The sequence below is a fragment of the Cydia pomonella genome, chromosome 3 (genome assembly GCF_033807575.1).
Source record: "Cydia pomonella isolate Wapato2018A chromosome 3, ilCydPomo1, whole genome shotgun sequence".
Lineage (NCBI taxonomy): Eukaryota > Metazoa > Arthropoda > Insecta > Lepidoptera > Tortricidae > Cydia > Cydia pomonella.
Window position 1 is genome coordinate 2,031,937 of NC_084705.1, and position 20,358 is coordinate 2,052,294.

General features: G+C 42.2%; 1 protein-coding gene and 2 non-coding genes across 3 annotated transcripts in view; 2 read left to right on the forward strand and 1 right to left on the reverse strand.

The window, feature by feature from the left end:
* Positions 1-15,951, forward strand: part of LOC133515755 (BTB/POZ domain-containing protein 17-like) — a 38,351-nt gene extending 22,400 nt beyond the window's left edge. Inside the window, exons 11-15 of the mRNA XM_061848336.1 lie at positions 4,750-4,851; positions 5,169-5,257; positions 7,759-7,860; positions 13,481-13,559; positions 15,695-15,951. Of these exons, the coding sequence (XP_061704320.1) occupies positions 4,750-4,851; positions 5,169-5,257; positions 7,759-7,860; positions 13,481-13,559; positions 15,695-15,760 (438 nt within the window). The 3' untranslated portion in view covers positions 15,761-15,951. The remainder of the gene's footprint in view (positions 1-4,749; positions 4,852-5,168; positions 5,258-7,758; positions 7,861-13,480; positions 13,560-15,694) is intronic.
* LOC133516712 (U2 spliceosomal RNA) lies at positions 4,148-4,340 on the reverse strand. Its single transcript, XR_009799268.1, has one exon. It is a non-coding gene; the product is annotated as a U2 spliceosomal RNA (small nuclear RNA).
* Positions 15,952-19,255: 3,304 nt separating the features above from the next.
* Positions 19,256-19,448, forward strand: LOC133516713 (U2 spliceosomal RNA). Its single transcript, XR_009799269.1, has one exon. It is a non-coding gene; the product is annotated as a U2 spliceosomal RNA (small nuclear RNA).
* The last annotated feature ends 910 nt before the right edge of the window (positions 19,449-20,358 follow it).

Genomic DNA, 20,358 nt, shown 5'->3' on the forward strand with positions numbered 1-20,358 from the left:
ATTTAGAAAAGATGTCTACGAAAATCGTGAAGGAGACGACTTGTGGTTAATTTGCCTATAGTCTAGTAAATTGCGATATCTTAAAACTTAACCGTCAAAATCTTTAAAACTACTGAACCAGTTTTGATGAAACTTGCACTATAAGCTGAAAGATACTTCATCATCATCATCGTCAGCCTATTGCAGTCCACTGCTGGACATAGGTCTCCCCCAAGGTGCGCCACAAAGCACGATTTCCCGTTTTCTGCATCCAGTCCCTGCCAGCTACCTTCTTTAGACGCCCACATAGACTGACATTTATAAATATTATGCAACTCCAACAATATTACATATAGCCCACCAAACGAAGACCAAAAACAGCCCAATGGCGGAAATAATATTGGTATAAGCAAATTTTGGTACAATTGTAGTTGAAGGTGCCTTACACAACATACTGAAAGTACTGATGGATGGTGGTGCCGCTAACGGGTAGGGGGGCTTAAAGGTTTTAAGAGAGGTATGGGCATCGTGAATTTCATCTCGCTTTGTGTGGTAGGGCACAGTCAGTGGATGTCATTCCAGATCTAGAGCAGAGCCCAACTGGGGAAGTACCTCCACCTTACAGAAAACCGCAGCCAAATAACACTAGACCCTACTCATAGTTGCTACTCAGGTTGCCAGAGCTCAACGAGGGTGGGGGGCGGGTTTAGGGTCGGCAACGCGCATGTAACTCCTCCGGAGTTGCAGGCGTACATAGGCTACGGAGACTGTTTACCATCAGGCGGGCCGTACGCTTGTTTGCCACCGACGTAGTATAAAAAAAAGGTCCCTTTTTTCAGTTTTTTTTTTTAATAACTCTTAACGAGTTATTTACGAAAATATAGAAAAATGGACCATTCAATTGATTTTAATTAACTTTCCCGCTTTAATATATTTTTAAATATTTTTCCTAGCGAAAAAAGTGTACTGAATTTTTCTTGTAGAAAATTTTATATAGATTATTTTCGTGACAGAACATTTTTTGATATGGGCCACCGTTTAAGAGTTATTTAAGAACAACTAAACAAAGGGACATAACCCCCCCCCCCCACCCCATTGGCGCCACCCCCATCCATCAGTACTTTCAGTATGTTATGTAAGATAGCTTTATCTACAACTGTGCCAAAATTCGCTTATACACGAATCGTTTCCCCGTTTTTTCCTTCGTATGGCCTAATACGTACAACACGAATTGAATAAATTGACTTTAAGAATATAAATATTTAAATTGGACACATCGCATAACCTACCTACTTCATTTGTAACTGCAGAGACTATAGTTGCGGTAGGTACTACACAGACAGGCAGGCATTAGGCAGGTCAAAATAGAAACAAGTAGCAATATTTTTTTAAACTGTAACCTATTCACCTTCAACCATTCGCCGGGCAGGCGCGGCGGCCAGTACCGCTCCCGCACCCCGCTTGTACACCCCGCTCCCTACACACTGCTCCCGATATGTTAAGTTTTTAATACGCTCGTTATTTTTTGGGATGTTTTTATAGTTGGATGGAAAGAAAACTGTGAGCTTAATTCAATAAATAAAATGGACAGAGAATTTTTTCACAGCGATTAAAAAGGCAATTTCTGAAAATAGTATAGTTACATAGATTTTTTTTAGATTTTCATTTTGTAGCTATAACACAGCAATAAAATGGCATTCCAGTGAAAAAATTAAACGGAGTAATTTTCCGGTCCAAGACATGTCAAAAAATCATATTTTATTAATATTGGTATTTCTGCTGGGATATTTTTTGGATATTTCATATATTGTTGCAATACGTTACATGAATATGTCTGGTGAAGAAAGTTTGAACGGAGCATTTTTCCGTAAAAAGATATTATCGATTTAATACTTTATGTATTTACTTAATTCCTATTATTATTATTCTTTGGAAATTTCAACAATACTTTTTATTTATTGATACTTTATCATACTGTAAAGTTTTTTTTGGCGGAGGAATTACTGCTGGGTACACTACCTTTATTTCTTACACTATGAGTACTTTTTCCAGTTAACTTTTATAAAGTTTTCGTCTCTCTTTTTGCACGTTTCTCTTGGTCCTTTATATCTCTGGAAGTAATTTGGTTCATATATGTTTTTAAACCTAGATCGTTCCTTTTTCATTCTGGCGATAGACAGCTTTGATACTTTTAATTTATCCGCTGCCACTCTGACGGACGTTAACGGAGTCTTATTAAAAATCGATTTAACTCGGTTAATGATTCGAGGTAGCGTGATTGTCCTATTTCTTCCCAGAACCCTCTTAAAACTAATCTCAACCGTTTCTTCATAATGTCTTTTCATTCTATATATACTAGTTTGTCTAGCTCTTCCTTGAAGAAAGTGTTTGAATATATATTTTTTAATATGAGACTCGTAAAATAAAGGCAATTGTGAAAAACCCTATTAGCAAGTGCTTCATATTCCGATGCTTAAATTTGAAAAAACGAATAAGCAATAACGAAATTCCCGCTTGCAATGACAGACAATGAAACCATAGAAGCAATGACAAAACTTTACTTTTGTTTTAATAAAATTTTCAGCCAGTAAGACTTTGAAAGTTGTCTCTTTACTTCCCGGACACCTTTTACTTGGCATTCAAGCGTTTGTACAGGCTTGGAGTTGCTCCACTTTATCTGACGTCGCAGGCGACATTATTTAGATTTAGATATTTATTCTCTTAACATAAAATTACACTATAAATTATCCTAAACTAATCGACATGAATTTATATTATGACCGTCATTAATATTTACATCATATTATTTAATACAATGGATACAATTCAAAACATGTCCTAAAAATGATAATTAATCTTATGTCAACAAATTTATCATTCATGTCAAAACAAAGTACGGGAATAAAATAAAATATAATAATTAAGTACGAGTATCTCCTAATGATCGTCATGTTCTAAAATAAAAACTAATTGGGTACTTGACACATGTTGAATATTATAACAAAATTTAGTTAAATAGATAGAAAACGAGCCATCCATTATGGAATTAAAAAAATTATATTGAGATTATAAAAAAATACAAGGCTCCGAAGCCTCAAAAAAAAAATTTTTTTGTTTGTCTTTCAAAAATAGAAAAGAAAATGGTACCATTCGATTCCTTACATTTTATTGAAAAATAAATTGTGTGGCAACTATAAACATAAACGCACTATTTCAGGGTCAAAATGGCAATTTCCTTGATCTTCCATACATTTAGGACAGACTTATATGATGTGACGTCACATCACCTTATCATTTTGTTAGAGGCGTTTCAATCGTCGAGTGCGAGCGTCAGATTTTAACCCTCATTTCTGACCTTTGTGTTGCTTAAATGCCATGAATCCCATATAGACATTTGATCCTCAGGAAAATCAAGATCGTTAAACATTATTTACAAAAAACAGTCAAGTAGCCAATTACCAATTACGTTAAAAATCAATAAATGAGAACATGTCAGTCAATTCAATTTACAATTTCAAATTTCGAGGTCATATGCTTATTAACACGCTTTTATTAGGTCGACCTGTATATAACTAACTATGTAATGGAATCTAAGGTAACTAATTTCACCATCTTCCAAGGATCGTAGCGTCATGAAAATTGGCAGCTGTATGTAGTTCTGATGACAATGGTACTGTCGAACTGATCTGATGATGGAGCCGGAAGATATTAACTGGAACTTCATGATGGAAAATCGTATAATAGCTGTGTTTGGAACTTTGACCACGATTAGGTTTTAAGGTCTGATGATGAAGCCGGAAGACAGGCACTGGCATTTCATTTTTACGTGCATTTATGAAAGCGTGCTTTTTAAACTATTAATTTATTTACTGAAAAAAGTGGATTATCTAATTAAACGACTCTCAGTTGATGTTCAAATGTTTCCATACGTAATACAGCGGGTAGACGTTCGTAATAAGTTGGGCCGATTACTCGCGGGTTTTTGCTTGAAATGTCATGCGTCGCGGAACTGTCTCCTATAGTCTCCTGTCCCTAAGTCTCCTCGTGGATTTGATTAATTTGCCCGTGACTACCATCTGTTTTATCAGACAATTCGATGCAAACCGGCAGGCAAATCACGAAATGTGACTATACTATACAGTACCCATATTTATAGGTATTTTAGTGTATTATGTGGGCCAATCCCGGCGGCACTGCAATGCCGGGCCGACCCGTGACGGGAGTGGAGCGAGCCCCGAACATCCCGTCGGTTTACAAAAATCAGTTTAATATACTGGTCCCTCAGTGAGGGAACTTTCAGATATTAAGCTGAAAAGAACAGATACTACACTTTGATCTTAGCCAAAAGGCCGAGAAGCGATAACTGATCTAAGTTAACAAAGAGACCTCATTAAACCAGGAAAAATCTTAACACCGCGATGTAGCCTTACTATGGCGCCGGTACAGCAACATCTAGCAGGGAATTGAGTAAACTGCTGCACCTACCGATTAACACTAAATAACAACATACATTCAATTTCATCAAGATATCGGCTTACGTTAGGTTTTCGATCACAAATTGCAATAGTAACGATATATTTTAGAATAAATTTAAGTTATATGGTACGGTTCATAATGAAACTGGGTTAGGGTGCTTATAGACTCTATATCCGGTAACGCCGCATGTCTTAGGAGTACAGCACTGCGACTAAATATGAACTATAACTACCGAGTACAACGTCCAAATTCCATTGATACGCCAACTATTGAACGCTCAGTGATTTGCCCCAGGTGCCCGAGGTGGTGCTGCGCACGGTGCGCGTGGCCATCACGTGCCAGAACCCGCCCGACGGGGCCGACGACGACCAGCAGGAACCCGACGTGCGGGTCAAGGTGACTACAATTACTATATGGAAGATTAGCCATTAAATTATCGGCCATTAAGTCGTTCTAGAATTTTTCAAACTCAATGGGTACGCTGACAGGTGTTACCTCAACACGATTTTGCGAAATTTATCGTTTTTAGGTTATAAATTATATCCATCGAGTTTGAAAAATACTATAGGGTACGTCCATTATTTACGCCAAAGATTACGGCATTTTGCCTTAATTTTTTAAGTATCAAACTACGTTTGGACCGCCGGGTATGTCCTTAAGTGCGTATAATATGTTTTCTTCTCATCGTATATTGGTATTATTATTTTTTGCAGATCGGCCTCCTAGTATGGGGTGTGCAAAAAGGTGTGGAACATATCGCTTCTGTTGTAGAGAGAGTGCACAGGTTCTCCGCTCAAAATAGGTGAGTATTAATAAGATTTTACGTCGTTTGGCTTAAATCACACCCACCTGTAGCCACTTTTATGGTTTTCGCACACGAAAGAGATGCAACGGTTTTTATAAGATTGGAATTGTCTTGATTACGAAAAATGCTCCGCTACGTTTTCAGTAAGAAGAATAAGGTAGCTTACCAATGTAAAGACGGCACGGTTAGTCTACTTCGCTTAGTTTAACAGTATAATTACTTATGGTCTTATTTTGTGGGGAACAGCCGCTAATATTGAATCGATATTCATTTTGCAAAGAAGGGAAATTAGATTAATTTACAACCTGGGATCGCGTTAGTCACTAAGAGAACTATTTAAAGAAATATTCTAACTCTGCTGTCGCTATTTAAAAAAAATTAATTTAAATTTATATAAAATAAACTCTAAATTCAAAACTGTTGTTATACAAAAACTCATTTCGCGAGCATACTATAAAATAAGCGATTACATCATGGATGGCTGTTTGGCAATGATAATCCATCTGCACTGTCAAGAATAGGTCTGTCTGTGCCGCCCCCTCGCCGCTGTCCCGCGGCGGGGGAGAGGGGGAGGGCGGGCGGTGGATCGCGGCGGCGCCGGCGCCTGTCCGCGTGCCCGCTGCCCGGCGAGGCGCACGCGCCCAGCCGCAAACGTTCCCTCTGCAAGAGCTATCGCTCTGTTGAATGATATGTCTCTGCGATTACCTGACGTTGACATTTTTATCATGCATCTTACCAAATTATTAAAGGCATTTTTGAATTTAACTTAATTTAATTGATTATCATTCCATATTTATTTACTTTATTGACATAATATTATATAATCGAATTTGGTTTTTGTTTTTGTAAGGTTGACATGTAATTTTCATAGTGTAAGTGTGACATAGCATGTATAATAATTATAATAACATTACTTATAAGCGCCTTGGTTTATGAGACTGTAAGCTTATTTGTGAATAAAATCGAAATCAAGCCAAAATAAAGTAGGCATAGCATGCATCTGATGGATGGTAACAAATCATTATTTGTTACATTATTTTCTGTAAAAGTCGCTACCAATAAGTTCCTGTTGCATAATAGAATGCACTTTTTAAGCCACCGGAATAAACTGGCTGTCAGACAATAACTTTTTCCCAAAATTTGTCCGTTTTTTTATGCATTTCTCCTCATCGGGTACATTTTCTTCTAAGACGGTGTTGGAGCCTTGTTAAATTACTTAAGTCATATTTATCGTACATTTTGCCATCCATTAAAATGCAACGTGATAAATCTTTTATTACAACCTGTACAGGTCGCCACGACTGCTGTCTGCAATTTTCATGGGTTTTTTTTTGCCTATTTTTTTTTTCTGATATTTTAAAATGTGCCTACGCTAACCCCTGCTTTCTTAGGAACTTTGCGAATGAATATTTTTAGATTTTAACAGCCGCATGACAATACTTCGGTTTGTGGATTGGCCAGCCGCTCCTGGGCTGTCTTCTTCGTCGCGTTGTCCCGGCATTTTGCCACGGCTCATGGGAGCCCGGGGACCGCTTGACAACTAATCCCAAGATTTGGCGTAGGCACTAGTTTTTACGAAAGCGACTGCCATCTGACCTTCCAACCCAGTGGGTAAACTAGGCCTTGTTAGGATTAGTCCGGTTTCCTCACGATGTTTTCCTTCACCGAAAAGCGACTGGTAAATATCAAATGATATTTCGTACATAAGTTCCGAAAAACTTATAGGTACGAGCCGGGATTTGAACCCGCGACCTCCGGATTGCAAGTCGCACGCTCTTACCGCTAGGCCACCAGCGCTTCAGCGGCCGCTTCTGGGCTGTGATTTTGTCAAATCTTCAAGTCTAGACGTTCTCTGATTGTTTTCAATTAGTAGATCAAAAGAGGTGTATGAGTATCCGCTTAGTAAATTGGACAGGCCTTATTGGTTGCTTGTGACCTCTAGGAATGAAAACTTGGGATAGGTACATATAATTTTAGGTTTTTTCTACTAAACTTTTTTTTTTTTTTTCAACTCACAGTCTTTACTAAACTCGTTTTATTATCCGGATCGGTTTGGCCTAGTGGGTAGCGACCCTGCCTACGAAGCTGATGGTCCCGGGTTCAAATCCTGGTAAGGGCATTTATTCGTGTGATGAGTTGTCTAAAGTACCCTCAACACAAGCCTTATTGAGCTTACTGTGGGACTTACTCAATTTGTGTAATAATATCCTATCATATTTATTTATATTTATTATGTACCACATATGGGAAATATAAGTATTTATTTTTCGTAGTTCAACAGCCCAACAAAAGTTTCGGTTTCGGCCGAAACTAGAACCAAAACCGAACCTGCGGTTTCGGTTTTGGCAAAAAAACAAGTTTCGGCCGGACACTATTTTATAAATGACAAAAACCGAAACCATTGTACATTGTATTGCATTTTAGCAATATCTCGACTGTTGTATGCAAGATGTTGAACCGTTTAAATGGGGCTTAAGGTTACAATGTTGCATCGTCAGGGTGCTGAACATCGACGGCGCGCTGGACTTCGACTCGCTGAACACGCCGCTGTACTCGCCCGCCGGCCGCGCCGCCTGCCGCGACCCGCCGCCCCTCACCGAGTATGTATATGTAGACTCGGCAGGGTGCTGAACATCCACTCGCTGAACACGCCGCTGTACTCGCCCGCCGGCCGCGCCGCCTGCCGCGACCCGCCGCCCCTCACCGAGTATGTATATGTAGACTCGGCAGGGTGCTGAACATCCACTCGCTGAACACGCCGCTGTACTCGCCCGCCGGCCGCGCCGCCTGCCGCGACCCGCCGCCCCTCACCGAGTATGTATATGTAGACTCGGCAGGGTGCTGAACATCCACTCGCTGAACACGCCGCTGTACTCGCCCGCCGGCCGCGCCGCCTGCCGCGACCCGCCGCCCCTCACCGAGTATGTATATGTAGACTCGGCAGGGTGCTGAACATCCACTCGCTGAACACGCCGCTGTACTCGCCCGCCGGCCGCGCCGCCTGCCGCGACCCGCCGCCCCTCACCGAGTATGTATATGTAGACTCGGCAGGGTGCTGAACATCCACTCGCTGAACACGCCGCTGTACTCGCCCGCCGGCCGCGCCGCCTGCCGCGACCCGCCGCCCCTCACCGAGTATGTATATGTAGACTCGGCAGGGTGCTGAACATCCACTCGCTGAACACGCCGCTGTACTCGCCCGCCGGCCGCGCCGCCTGCCGCGACCCGCCGCCCCTCACCGAGTATGTATATGTAGACTCGGCAGGGTGCTGAACATCCACTCGCTGAACACGCCGCTGTACTCGCCCGCCGGCCGCGCCGCCTGCCGCGACCCGCCGCCCCTCACCGAGTATGTATATGTAGACTCGGCAGGGTGCTGAACATCCACTCGCTGAACACGCCGCTGTACTCGCCCGCCGGCCGCGCCGCCTGCCGCGACCCGCCGCCCCTCACCGAGTATGTATATGTAGACTCGGCAGGGTGCTGAACATCCACTCGCTGAACACGCCGCTGTACTCGCCCGCCGGCCGCGCCGCCTGCCGCGACCCGCCGCCCCTCACCGAGTATGTATATGTAGACTCGGCAGGGTGCTGAACATCCACTCGCTGAACACGCCGCTGTACTCGCCCGCCGGCCGCGCCGCCTGCCGCGACCCGCCGCCCCTCACCGAGTATGTATATGTAGACTCGGCAGGGTGCTGAACATCCACTCGCTGAACACGCCGCTGTACTCGCCCGCCGGCCGCGCCGCCTGCCGCGACCCGCCGCCCCTCACCGAGTATGTATATGTAGACTCGGCAGGGTGCTGAACATCCACTCGCTGAACACGCCGCTGTACTCGCCCGCCGGCCGCGCCGCCTGCCGCGACCCGCCGCCCCTCACCGAGTATGTATATGTAGACTCGGCAGGGTGCTGAACATCCACTCGCTGAACACGCCGCTGTACTCGCCCGCCGGCCGCGCCGCCTGCCGCGACCCGCCGCCCCTCACCGAGTATGTATATGTAGACTCGGCAGGGTGCTGAACATCCACTCGCTGAACACGCCGCTGTACTCGCCCGCCGGCCGCGCCGCCTGCCGCGACCCGCCGCCCCTCACCGAGTATGTATATGTAGACTCGGCAGGGTGCTGAACATCCACTCGCTGAACACGCCGCTGTACTCGCCCGCCGGCCGCGCCGCCTGCCGCGACCCGCCGCCCCTCACCGAGTATGTATATGTAGACTCGGCAGGGTGCTGAACATCCACTCGCTGAACACGCCGCTGTACTCGCCCGCCGGCCGCGCCGCCTGCCGCGACCCGCCGCCCCTCACCGAGTATGTATATGTAGACTCGGCAGGGTGCTGAACATCCACTCGCTGAACACGCCGCTGTACTCGCCCGCCGGCCGCGCCGCCTGCCGCGACCCGCCGCCCCTCACCGAGTATGTATATGTAGACTCGGCAGGGTGCTGAACATCCACTCGCTGAACACGCCGCTGTACTCGCCCGCCGGCCGCGCCGCCTGCCGCGACCCGCCGCCCCTCACCGAGTATGTATATGTAGACTCGGCAGGGTGCTGAACATCCACTCGCTGAACACGCCGCTGTACTCGCCCGCCGGCCGCGCCGCCTGCCGCGACCCGCCGCCCCTCACCGAGTATGTATATGTAGACTCGGCAGGGTGCTGAACATCCACTCGCTGAACACGCCGCTGTACTCGCCCGCCGGCCGCGCCGCCTGCCGCGACCCGCCGCCCCTCACCGAGTATGTATATGTAGACTCGGCAGTGTGCTGAACATCCACTCGCTGAACACGCCGCTGTACTCGCCCGCCGGCCGCGCCGCCTGCCGCGACCCGCCGCCCCTCACCGAGTATGTATATGTAGACTCGGCAGGGTGCTGAACATCCACTCGCTGAACACGCCGCTGTACTCGCCCGCCGGCCGCGCCGCCTGCCGCGACCCGCCGCCCCTCACCGAGTATGTATATGTAGACTCGGCAGGGTGCTGAACATCCACTCGCTGAACACGCCGCTGTACTCGCCCGCCGGCCGCGCCGCCTGCCGCGACCCGCCGCCCCTCACCGAGTATGTATATGTAGACTCGGCAGGGTGCTGAACATCCACTCGCTGAACACGCCGCTGTACTCGCCCGCCGGCCGCGCCGCCTGCCGCGACCCGCCGCCCCTCACCGAGTATGTATATGTAGACTCGGCAGGGTGCTGAACATCCACTCGCTGAACACGCCGCTGTACTCGCCCGCCGGCCGCGCCGCCTGCCGCGACCCGCCGCCCCTCACCGAGTATGTATATGTAGACTCGGCAGGGTGCTGAACATCCACTCGCTGAACACGCCGCTGTACTCGCCCGCCGGCCGCGCCGCCTGCCGCGACCCGCCGCCCCTCACCGAGTATGTATATGTAGACTCGGCAGGGTGCTGAACATCCACTCGCTGAACACGCCGCTGTACTCGCCCGCCGGCCGCGCCGCCTGCCGCGACCCGCCGCCCCTCACCGAGTATGTATATGTAGAACAAAATGGAGTTCATTAGAATACCGGTTTCTTTGTAAAAAATTACTTAATTTAGACTCCGGAAAGCATCCTTGAAATTATGAAACTATAAAAAAAACACCGTGTTTGTTTCTTTTGACTGTTATTGATTTTATTAGACTTAAATCGACCGATTCCAATATTTCGACGCAGTTACATGCATCTTGTTCACGGGTAACTGGAGATAGCGGGTGGGTGTCAAAGTTGTGTAGACGGCGCTCGGTCTACCCTCATTCGTGCGCGTCCCGGTCGATTTAAGTCTAGTGAAACTAACCGTGAATCATTCAATAGTATTTTTCACCACACCAACTGGTAAAGGCCCTCTTGATTGTTCAAAAACGGATGAGAAAGTTGCATTTTATCCACATGTGGGCCAAAGTAATCAGATGAAAATTTTGAGTCGTTTCCTTATGTTAGCTGGTAGAATTAACTTTCAAATGATGATTTTGGATGATAAATACTTAATTACGTGTCCATTTGGATTTGATTTGGTTTGTTTGTTTTTGCTATTTCATAGTTATTATTTTCGCGTTGATATGGTGAAAAATGTTGTGTTTCACTCGGAGGCAAAGTTTGTTTAACCCTCGTGCCTTGAAACCCTCGCAACGCTCGTGGCTCAATTTTGGAATCTTTCGCTTGCTCGGGTATCAATATTAGCACGAGCGGTTAAACAACAACTTTGCCCCCTTGTAAAACAATAGTTATTTACGATACAAGTGCAGAAAATAGGAAATTCGCTTCGCACGCGTGCGGGAATGAGCACTTTCCGTGCATATGTCGAAACTTTAAAGAGCCATATGTACTGTAAAACGTTGTACGATACACGTGCGAATAGGTAATTCGCAACTCGTGTCGATTTTTTTTTTCAATTTCAATTTATCACCACTCGTTGCGATTTTCCTACTTTCTGCACTTGTACCGTAAACGTATCGTATTACAGTACATATGGTGCTACTTTATAGCACTAGTGCGAAAATTAGCATATTACGTTACTGTGTGGAACATTTAAAGGGCCATATGTACTGTAAAACGTTGTACGATACACGTGCGAATAGGTAATTCGCAACTCGTGTCGATTTAGAACACTCCCTTCGGTCGTGTTTTAATTTATCACCACTCGTTGCGAATTTCCTACTTTCTGCACTTGTATCGTAAATAACCATTTTCTACTTGTGCTCGGCTTCATGAGTTACGAGAACGTGTTCCCGGCGGCCGGGGCGCGTACGAGTATGAAGGTATCGCCGCTGTTCACGTATCTTAAATAACTGTATACTTTTGGCTTGTTTACCTGTATGATTTTATTAGTTTAAAGTATTATTTTTATTGACTCGTAGAAAAAGTATTGTATACAATAGTGATATAATCAAGCTTTTCAATCTCATACCTATCAAGTATGATTTTACCCATGGCAATGTTATAAACACTATAGTTGTTAAAAAGTTTATAATGAGCGCCTATAGCTCACTAAACTGTATTAATTTATTGTTATTACTGTCTAGGATAAAATAAATAAATAAATAAATAATAAATAAATAATAAATAAATATTATACGACATTATAACACAAATTGACTAAGTCCCACGGTAAGCTCAATAAGGCTTGTGTTGAGGGTACATAGACAACGATATATATAATATATAAATATTTATAAATACTTAAATACATAGAAAACACCCATGACTCAGGAACAAACATCCATGCTCATCACACGAATAAATGCCCTTACCAGGATTTGAACCCGGGACCATCAGCTTCGTAGGCAGGGTCACTACCCACTAGGCCAAACCGGTCGTCAATGGATGATGGAAATGTACACTAGATTAAGTAATTACATTGTACTAAATTATGTTAAATAAAGAACTCATAAAATAAAAATCTCTTACCTCACTTTGGCAACTCAGCAAGCTTCGTTGCCAAAACACGGTACTCGACTGAAAAGCTCTCTATTATACCACGATTGTATACAATATGATTTTATGTTTACTTTTGTTTCGTTTTTGGCAAAACATAGTGAAATGATGATGATTAATAAAAACTATGCTATATCCTTCCCCGGGCCTCAAACTAGCTTCCTACCCAATTTCATCTAAATCGGTTCAGTGACTTGAACATGAGAATGTGACAAATAGACAAAGTTACTTTAACATTTTCAATATCAGTAATGATTTGTAAATGTGCCACTTGCCCCTAGATGTCGCCAGTAGTCATGAAAATTTTACTAAACGCTCGGTAATATATTTGCTTGTTACTTGATACTAGATGTCGCTAGTGGTTCCCAGCAAATCGATAAAATGACTACCAAGAAGTTAATAATCAAATTAATGTTATAACTTGACTTCTTCTTCCTCACGTTGTCCCGGCATTTTGCCACGGCTCATGGGAGCCTGGGGACCGCTTGACAACTAATCCCAAGATTTGGCGTAGGCACTAGTTTTTACGAAAGCGACTGCCATCTGACCTTCCAACCCAGAAGGTAAACTAGGTCTTGTTTTGTTGGGATTAGCCCGGTTCCCTCACGATGTTTTCCTTCACTGAAAAGCGACTGCTAAATGTCAAATTATATTTCGTACATAAGTACCGAAAAACTCATAGTTGCGAGCCAGGGTTTGAACCCGCGACCTCCGGATTGCAAGTCGCCCTCTTACCGCTAGGCCACCAGCGCTTCAATGTACTAACTTTCCTGCATATTTTTTTCAGGAATTGTCCGAAATGCAGCGAAAGGTGCGACAATCCGGAGCCGAAGCATCTATTGGGACCCAACAGGGACCAACTTAGAGTAAGTAACTTTTGACAGATCTCTGTAGAAACTCAAGGGCTAGTCCGTGGCAATGATTTTAGAAAATGCCAACCGGAACATAAATACATGGAATAGATTAATTGATCATTCGTTCGCATTTGTCATTTTTAAAGTAAGTTGTATAATATATAAAAGTACCTGGGCGACCGAGCTTTGCTCGGTTATAACTATTTATTGTAATATGGTGGTGTATAGGTGATAATCTTAACTACATTTTTTTACTAAATTAAACTTTTCTAAAACAATAAAAATTAAAAAAATTATATATAAACACGAACATATAAAAAAAAACAAAAGTTAGTCACCGTGCGAGATTCGAACCCGTAACACTCGTTTAGCAGTCCGCGTCTTAACCCGCTGGACCAGACGGACAGTGGCCGGCAACACGAAATTAGCGACCATAATCTGCGTCGAAAGAAAAACGCATGAAAACTCGAAAGCACGCGTTTTCCCAAACATAAGACTAATCTAGATAGATTGTATACCCCCAAAAACCCCCCATATACCAAATTTCAGCGAAATCGTTAGAGCCGTTTCCGAGATCACAGAAATATATATATATATATATACAAGAATTGCTCGTTTAAAGGTATAAGATAATCTAATCAATTTTCCATATACATATATTTTTTAAAAGAATAATAATGTCTTAACATCTAAAGTTTGACTTATATAATAAATTACAAATAAATAAAAACTAACTTAAAACTAACAAAAAAAGTCCCCCAAATCTGTTCCCTGCGGAAGGGTGCCCATAATGCTGGCTACATTCCCCCGCTGAATGGCAATGCAGATTCTTTGGCCAAGGAATGAGGGTCTCGAGTGGTGTCGAGGAGCATCTTTCAAAATAATTATACATTTATATGTATCTATTATATATGTCGCAGCCATCTGGTTAAGTTAGCCAGCGAATTAGTCGCCTAGGCCGATAGAGAATCACCCATCGTTTAACAACTTGGCGTATTTGAAAGTCAGCTGTTTGAAAATGACTGGTTCACTCAGCCAAATGATTAAAATGTAGATAACCTAAAAACTTAAAGAAATGACATAACATAAATTTTATAAATAATAAATAAATCCGTAGAATTAGTTTAATGTTAGTATGTCTCACGGCACTTTTACCGCAAAATACTAACCTAACCTTATCGAACATCAAATTCATCAATATCCAAATTTACTAAACGGCTACACGACATTCAGCCATCTGGTTAAACCTTGAGATCATTGATTTGGCTGGTTATTCTTCTCCGTCCAACTAATTAGCTGGCTAATTAAACCAGTTGGCTGTGACATATATATCGCGTCGTCTATTACCCGCTTAACAAGCCTTATTTAGCTTCCATAATCACTGTTGGTTGATTGAATTGATAAGCATTGTGGCCTAGTGGGTAGTGACCCTGCCGATGAAGCCGATGGCCCTGGGTTCAAATCCTGGTAAGGGTATTTATTTGTGTGATGAGCATGAATATTTGTTCCTGAGTCATGGGTGTTTTCTACATATTTAAGTATTTATATATTACATATATCGTTGTCGAAGTACCCACAACACAAGCCTTATTGAGCTCAACGTGGAACTTAGTCAATTTGTGTAAATAATGTCCTATAATATTTATTTATTTATTTAATGACATTAATTTATTTAATTCCGCTACATAAAGCTTGTCTGAAAGAGATCGCTTTTTAGCGATAAGACCGCCTGTTGTTTACCTCTCCTTAATGTGCTGTATTATTCGTATTGTATCTGTATTGAGGTGTGCAATAAAGAGTATTTGTATTGTATTATAAATAAAAGATATGTGTTTAATTCCTAATATTTTATTTATTGATTATTATTCTATTTATTGACAATAACAATATACATAAAGGATATATACAGATGATTACTATAACTAGCTTATATCTAAAATAGGCCCTTGAGGCATTGTACCAAGGATGCTGGCGGCATTTCCTCGTTGTATCGCAATACTGATACGTTGTGCGAGGAAGCCGCCAGCTCTTCGGTCACCAGTTACGTCAACCAGACGTTTCGCGATTTCTCCAAAAAACTTGTGCGCGCTGGGACCCCATGGACCTAGAGTTTCAACGCCAATGCGTTTAATTAAATATTGTTTCAGATCCAAGTAGTAATCGTGCCGCTGACCGACTTCTGCCACGTCGGGAGCCCCGACGCGGCCGCGTGACCGGCCGCGTGACCGGCCGCGTGACCGGCCGCGTGACCGGCCGCGTGACCGGCCGCGTGACCGGCCGCGTGACCGGCCGCGTGACCGGCCGCACGGGCTCGCTTCAAACAGGGGACTAGCCACTGAGACAATATAACATAGCTCTTTGGAAAGTAGTGTTGATTAAAACAAGAAATATTACTTTGCTAATCCGCGAGAAAATAACGTGTTAGTCAATCAGTGCTAACCCGTTATACTTACTTAAAAAAATAAGTAAGTAACTAACTAAGTATAACGGGTTAGCACTGATTGACTAACACGTTATTTTCTCGCGGATTAGCAAAGTAATATTTCTTGTTTTAATTAGCATGGATTTCCGCAAAGTAACGCCTGATTCTATTAATTATTAAGTAGTGTTGAATAACCTATCTGCCTTTATGTGATGTGCACAGTCTAAGAAAAAAGTAGGTTGTTAACCAAGGAAAGGCACCCATTCCTGTAGCTTAGATTTAACCTTTTGACAGCCAAAGACGTCATATGACGCGCGCGGCTACAGCCCAATATCAACCTTCACGCGTACCGACAAGGTTCACGATTACGCGCCGCGTGCGATAGGCGTGGCGTTCAAAAGGTTAAAAACGAAACGACTGTTTCTGGGTCTCAGGAGTTTAACTCACGCATTCTTCAACGCACGGTCGACGTTCTCTACACTGTTTGGCGGATGGTTTGATTTTCCAGTCAGAACCCAGACATTTATCTCGTATTTTTTATACCACGTCGGCGTCCGCCCAATGGCAAGCAGTCTCCGCAGCCTATGTACGCCTGCAACTCCAGAGGAGCCACAGCTCGTTAAGCTCTAGCAACCTTACTCACCGGCAGGAACACAACACTTATGAGTAGGGTCTAGTGTCCTATATCTTATAACAACGATATCTGCTTCAATACTGGCATCATATGATGTCGATGGGCACCAAGGGGTTTGTCTAGCTTGCTTGCTTGCCGCATAATGTAATGTAATGTAATGTAATGTACAGCGCCATTCACAAATGCTACATTAACTGACAAAGTCGAAGCACGAATTTTTCTTAGATTTGATCTATGCCTTTACCAAAGAGAATTTGAAATAAGGTGGATTGTAAAAGTAAAATTTGTAGCCACAGTAAATTAACTGCCATCTTTCGATACATGATTAAACTTTTTCATCACACTTGCTTGAAAAAGTTCTTTCATGCAGGTGTACTGAAGTACAAAGGCCTATTTTGTTCCCGCGGGAGATATGAATTGTGAAAAAAAAAGCTATAACTCCCTAGGGAGCTATAGCTTTTTTTTAAGTATGTCACTTTTTCATACAAACTAAGTAGCATAAATGAATTTTACGTTTATAATTTAATATTTTTGTTTATGTTTAAAATTAAATAATTCTACTAATTTAACAGCCGTTTAAAATATTTTTACATAATTATTAATCGAGGCTGAATGCCGAATAGGTCTGTGCCTTCGATGCGAACCTGTCAAAAAATTACAAAATGGCGGACGAATGTTTGATATGTCACCGTATTTAAGAATTATTTCGTTAAAAATTTAGTTTTTTCTTCGCAAGTGTGATGAAAAACATTGTGTGTCCGGGGGTAAGAATATTGCAAACTCGGGTCTTTAATTCCCTCCAGCCTGCGTCTGTCGGGAATAATCACCCTCGTATCCAAAATTTCACTTACCCCCCTCGTTGCACAACGTGCTATTAGAACACCAGTTGACTTTGATCCTTATTCTTTCACTAATATGTGTTAAATATCAAAAAGTAGCGCCATCTTCTGGAGCATAGGCCAAAGGTTATGGCGCCATCGTTCGAAAATATACCGCTCGAAAGATGGCAGTAAATTTACTGTGGCTACAAAGCTCTATTTCAAAATCTCTTTTCCTTTAGCTAAGTAATTGCTTCTAAACCTCGAGTTTCTTTGTGAAATCAGAACCTAGAGATGTACCAACATATGCTAACTTTGCAGTCATTGTGTGGAACTGCCACCATAAACACCAATCCACACTTTGTCTCTACAGTGTCAGTGTAGTAATAACTTATATGGACTCTGTTATTGCGTAAATGTCTAGAAAACGTGAAAGAGGGAAGTTCACATTTGGGTCAAAATTATTTTAGTTGTCTTGTCCTATTAATGTCTTTCTGGCTGCAGATTTTAACTTGCGTAATAAATATTAAAACTTCAATTTCATACAAAAAAATACACTCCTACACATTGTTTGGCGACAAAAAACAATACAACTAAAATAAATTTGACCCATTGTCAGAGTGAATGATCGTTTGTTGTCATGTTAATAATTGGTAAGGTGCAATAAATGTAATTTAATTATTAAATTAATAATTTATATTTCAACCTACAGCGGCCCACCATCCTAGACAAAATTCCAGTCTTTGAATCAAAGTTCTTACAAAATTTAATAAAATTGGCTTGACCAGTAATATATGATCACGCGCCGTATTGCGGAATTTCATTGGAACTAAATTTTTCATACTAAACTGAACAGTCGCCCTATACATGAGAATAACAGCGCCCTCTTGACAATGACCAATATATTTCAGGTCGGGCTTTAATTATTTTTTAAATCGAGTGAAACAATACAAAAGCAACTCTATTCAAATTAATAGCAATTTAAATTTCATTGGAGGTAATTTGTAATAGTATTAGGACTGCGGGACGTTGGAGGTTAAAAATAAAACTATTCAAATATATGTTGTTATAAATAGAAAGTTCTTACTTTAATGTAAGAATATATTCATTATACTAATTAATAGCGGTGAATAGGGAAATATTCCATTTTGTTCAGCAAAATATCTAGATTATAGTAAATAGAGTTAAAAGACAGCTGTACTATATATACAGTTATACGTCGGGGGTACAAGAGAGACCTTCAGACAGCTAAAGTTGTGCTCAGATTATTTTGAACACTTCGGCTGCTAACTGTATCTATACTGATATAATAAAGGTTTATAAAACTGTATAATCATACATTCTATGTGTATAGCCGAGGCCGGACTGTTGTAATTCTTCATTGTAAAAATGCTTAAATTAATTTTGACTGATTCCACGTAATGTTTAGTCAATGAGCAAATTGTTGATTTATTGTGTAATGTATAATATTTTGTGGATGTGAATTGTTCAGATTATATTAAATAATTATGAAAATTTCTTGTTTTCATTTGGCAAATAAGCGTACTAGCGCCTATTTGTAAGTGGGTCCATATCTTATGTTAGTAAAGTTTCTAGAGTGATTAGGCTTAATTTCTGGCCCAGTATATTGCCCCAAATTAAAAATGATGATACACCTTAAGTTAAAGGAGTTGCATAGGAGTTTCCACCGAGCATCTATGTCGTTATGGTATGGTGGGTTTTAGTTTCCCAATTGCCCGCTAGATGTCGCTGTAATGGCGCGATCGTAAGGCTACATCGCGGTGTTGAGATTTTTCCCAGTTTAATGGCGTCTCTCTGTTAACTAAGTACAGTTATCGCTTCTCGGCCTTTTGGCTAAGATCAAAGTGTAGTATCTGTTCTTTTCAGCTTAATATCTGAAAGTTCCCTCACTGAGGGACCAGTATATTAAACTGATTTTTGTAAACCGACGGGATGTTCGGGGCTCGCTCCACTCCCGTCACGGGTCGGCCCGGCATTGCAGTGCCGCCGGGATTGGCCCACATATAACTATTAAAATCGCCATCGGATTATAAACGTTACCCTTCCAACGCTAAAAGAGGAGGGTGTTTTACGTTTAACACCGCTAGTAGGTTTGTTACATACGATACGATTGCCAACGGGTAGGTCGAGTAGACCGATTTCGAAGAAGTTTAATCTGTGTATACATTGATAATAATCGCTTCTGCAGCAGTCCTTTTCTAAATTGACGTCTAAGCATTTTCGTGCGTAAAGGGTTTCTGACATTTTTGTATGTGGGGATGAGAAGTTGTACTCATGATGCTAGTCACATTATCCCATTCACGCTAAATAGAAGTTTGGCTTTATCTTCTACGAAGTATTTCCGTTAAGAATGTGTGGCGCTGAATGAAAGGAAACATCAAAGACTCCTAACATTACACAATCAGGACATACTTTATTTGAATTATTACTTTCATGAATCTTTTTGGCCTAAGAACCTAAATGAATGGACCACAGAATTATAATAGATAATTATTTATTTCCTGTTCCCGTGATGGGAAGTGGGAATCGATCCGTCCTACGTGTACCCGGTGGAAACACGTAGTACTTGTCATCATTTCTTACCACTGGACATAAAACGGGAACACAACCGTGCGATATCTAATATCACGGATCCCTTTGTTTGACATAATTATTGTAAGTCATAATGTAATAATAGTCATATTATCATTAGTCATAACTCTGAAACCGTTAACTTTTCAAGAATTTCCTCAGGTTATTCTATAGATAGGTTAGGTTAGGTTAGGTTTGTTTTATGGCAATCCTGAAAAGTTACGCGTTTCTGAGAAAAACCAAATTATGACTAACGAAAATGCGGACAAACAATACATTATGACTTAAAACTTTATGGGAAACAATAGAGACCCCTAATATCACTATACTAAGTACATATCATGA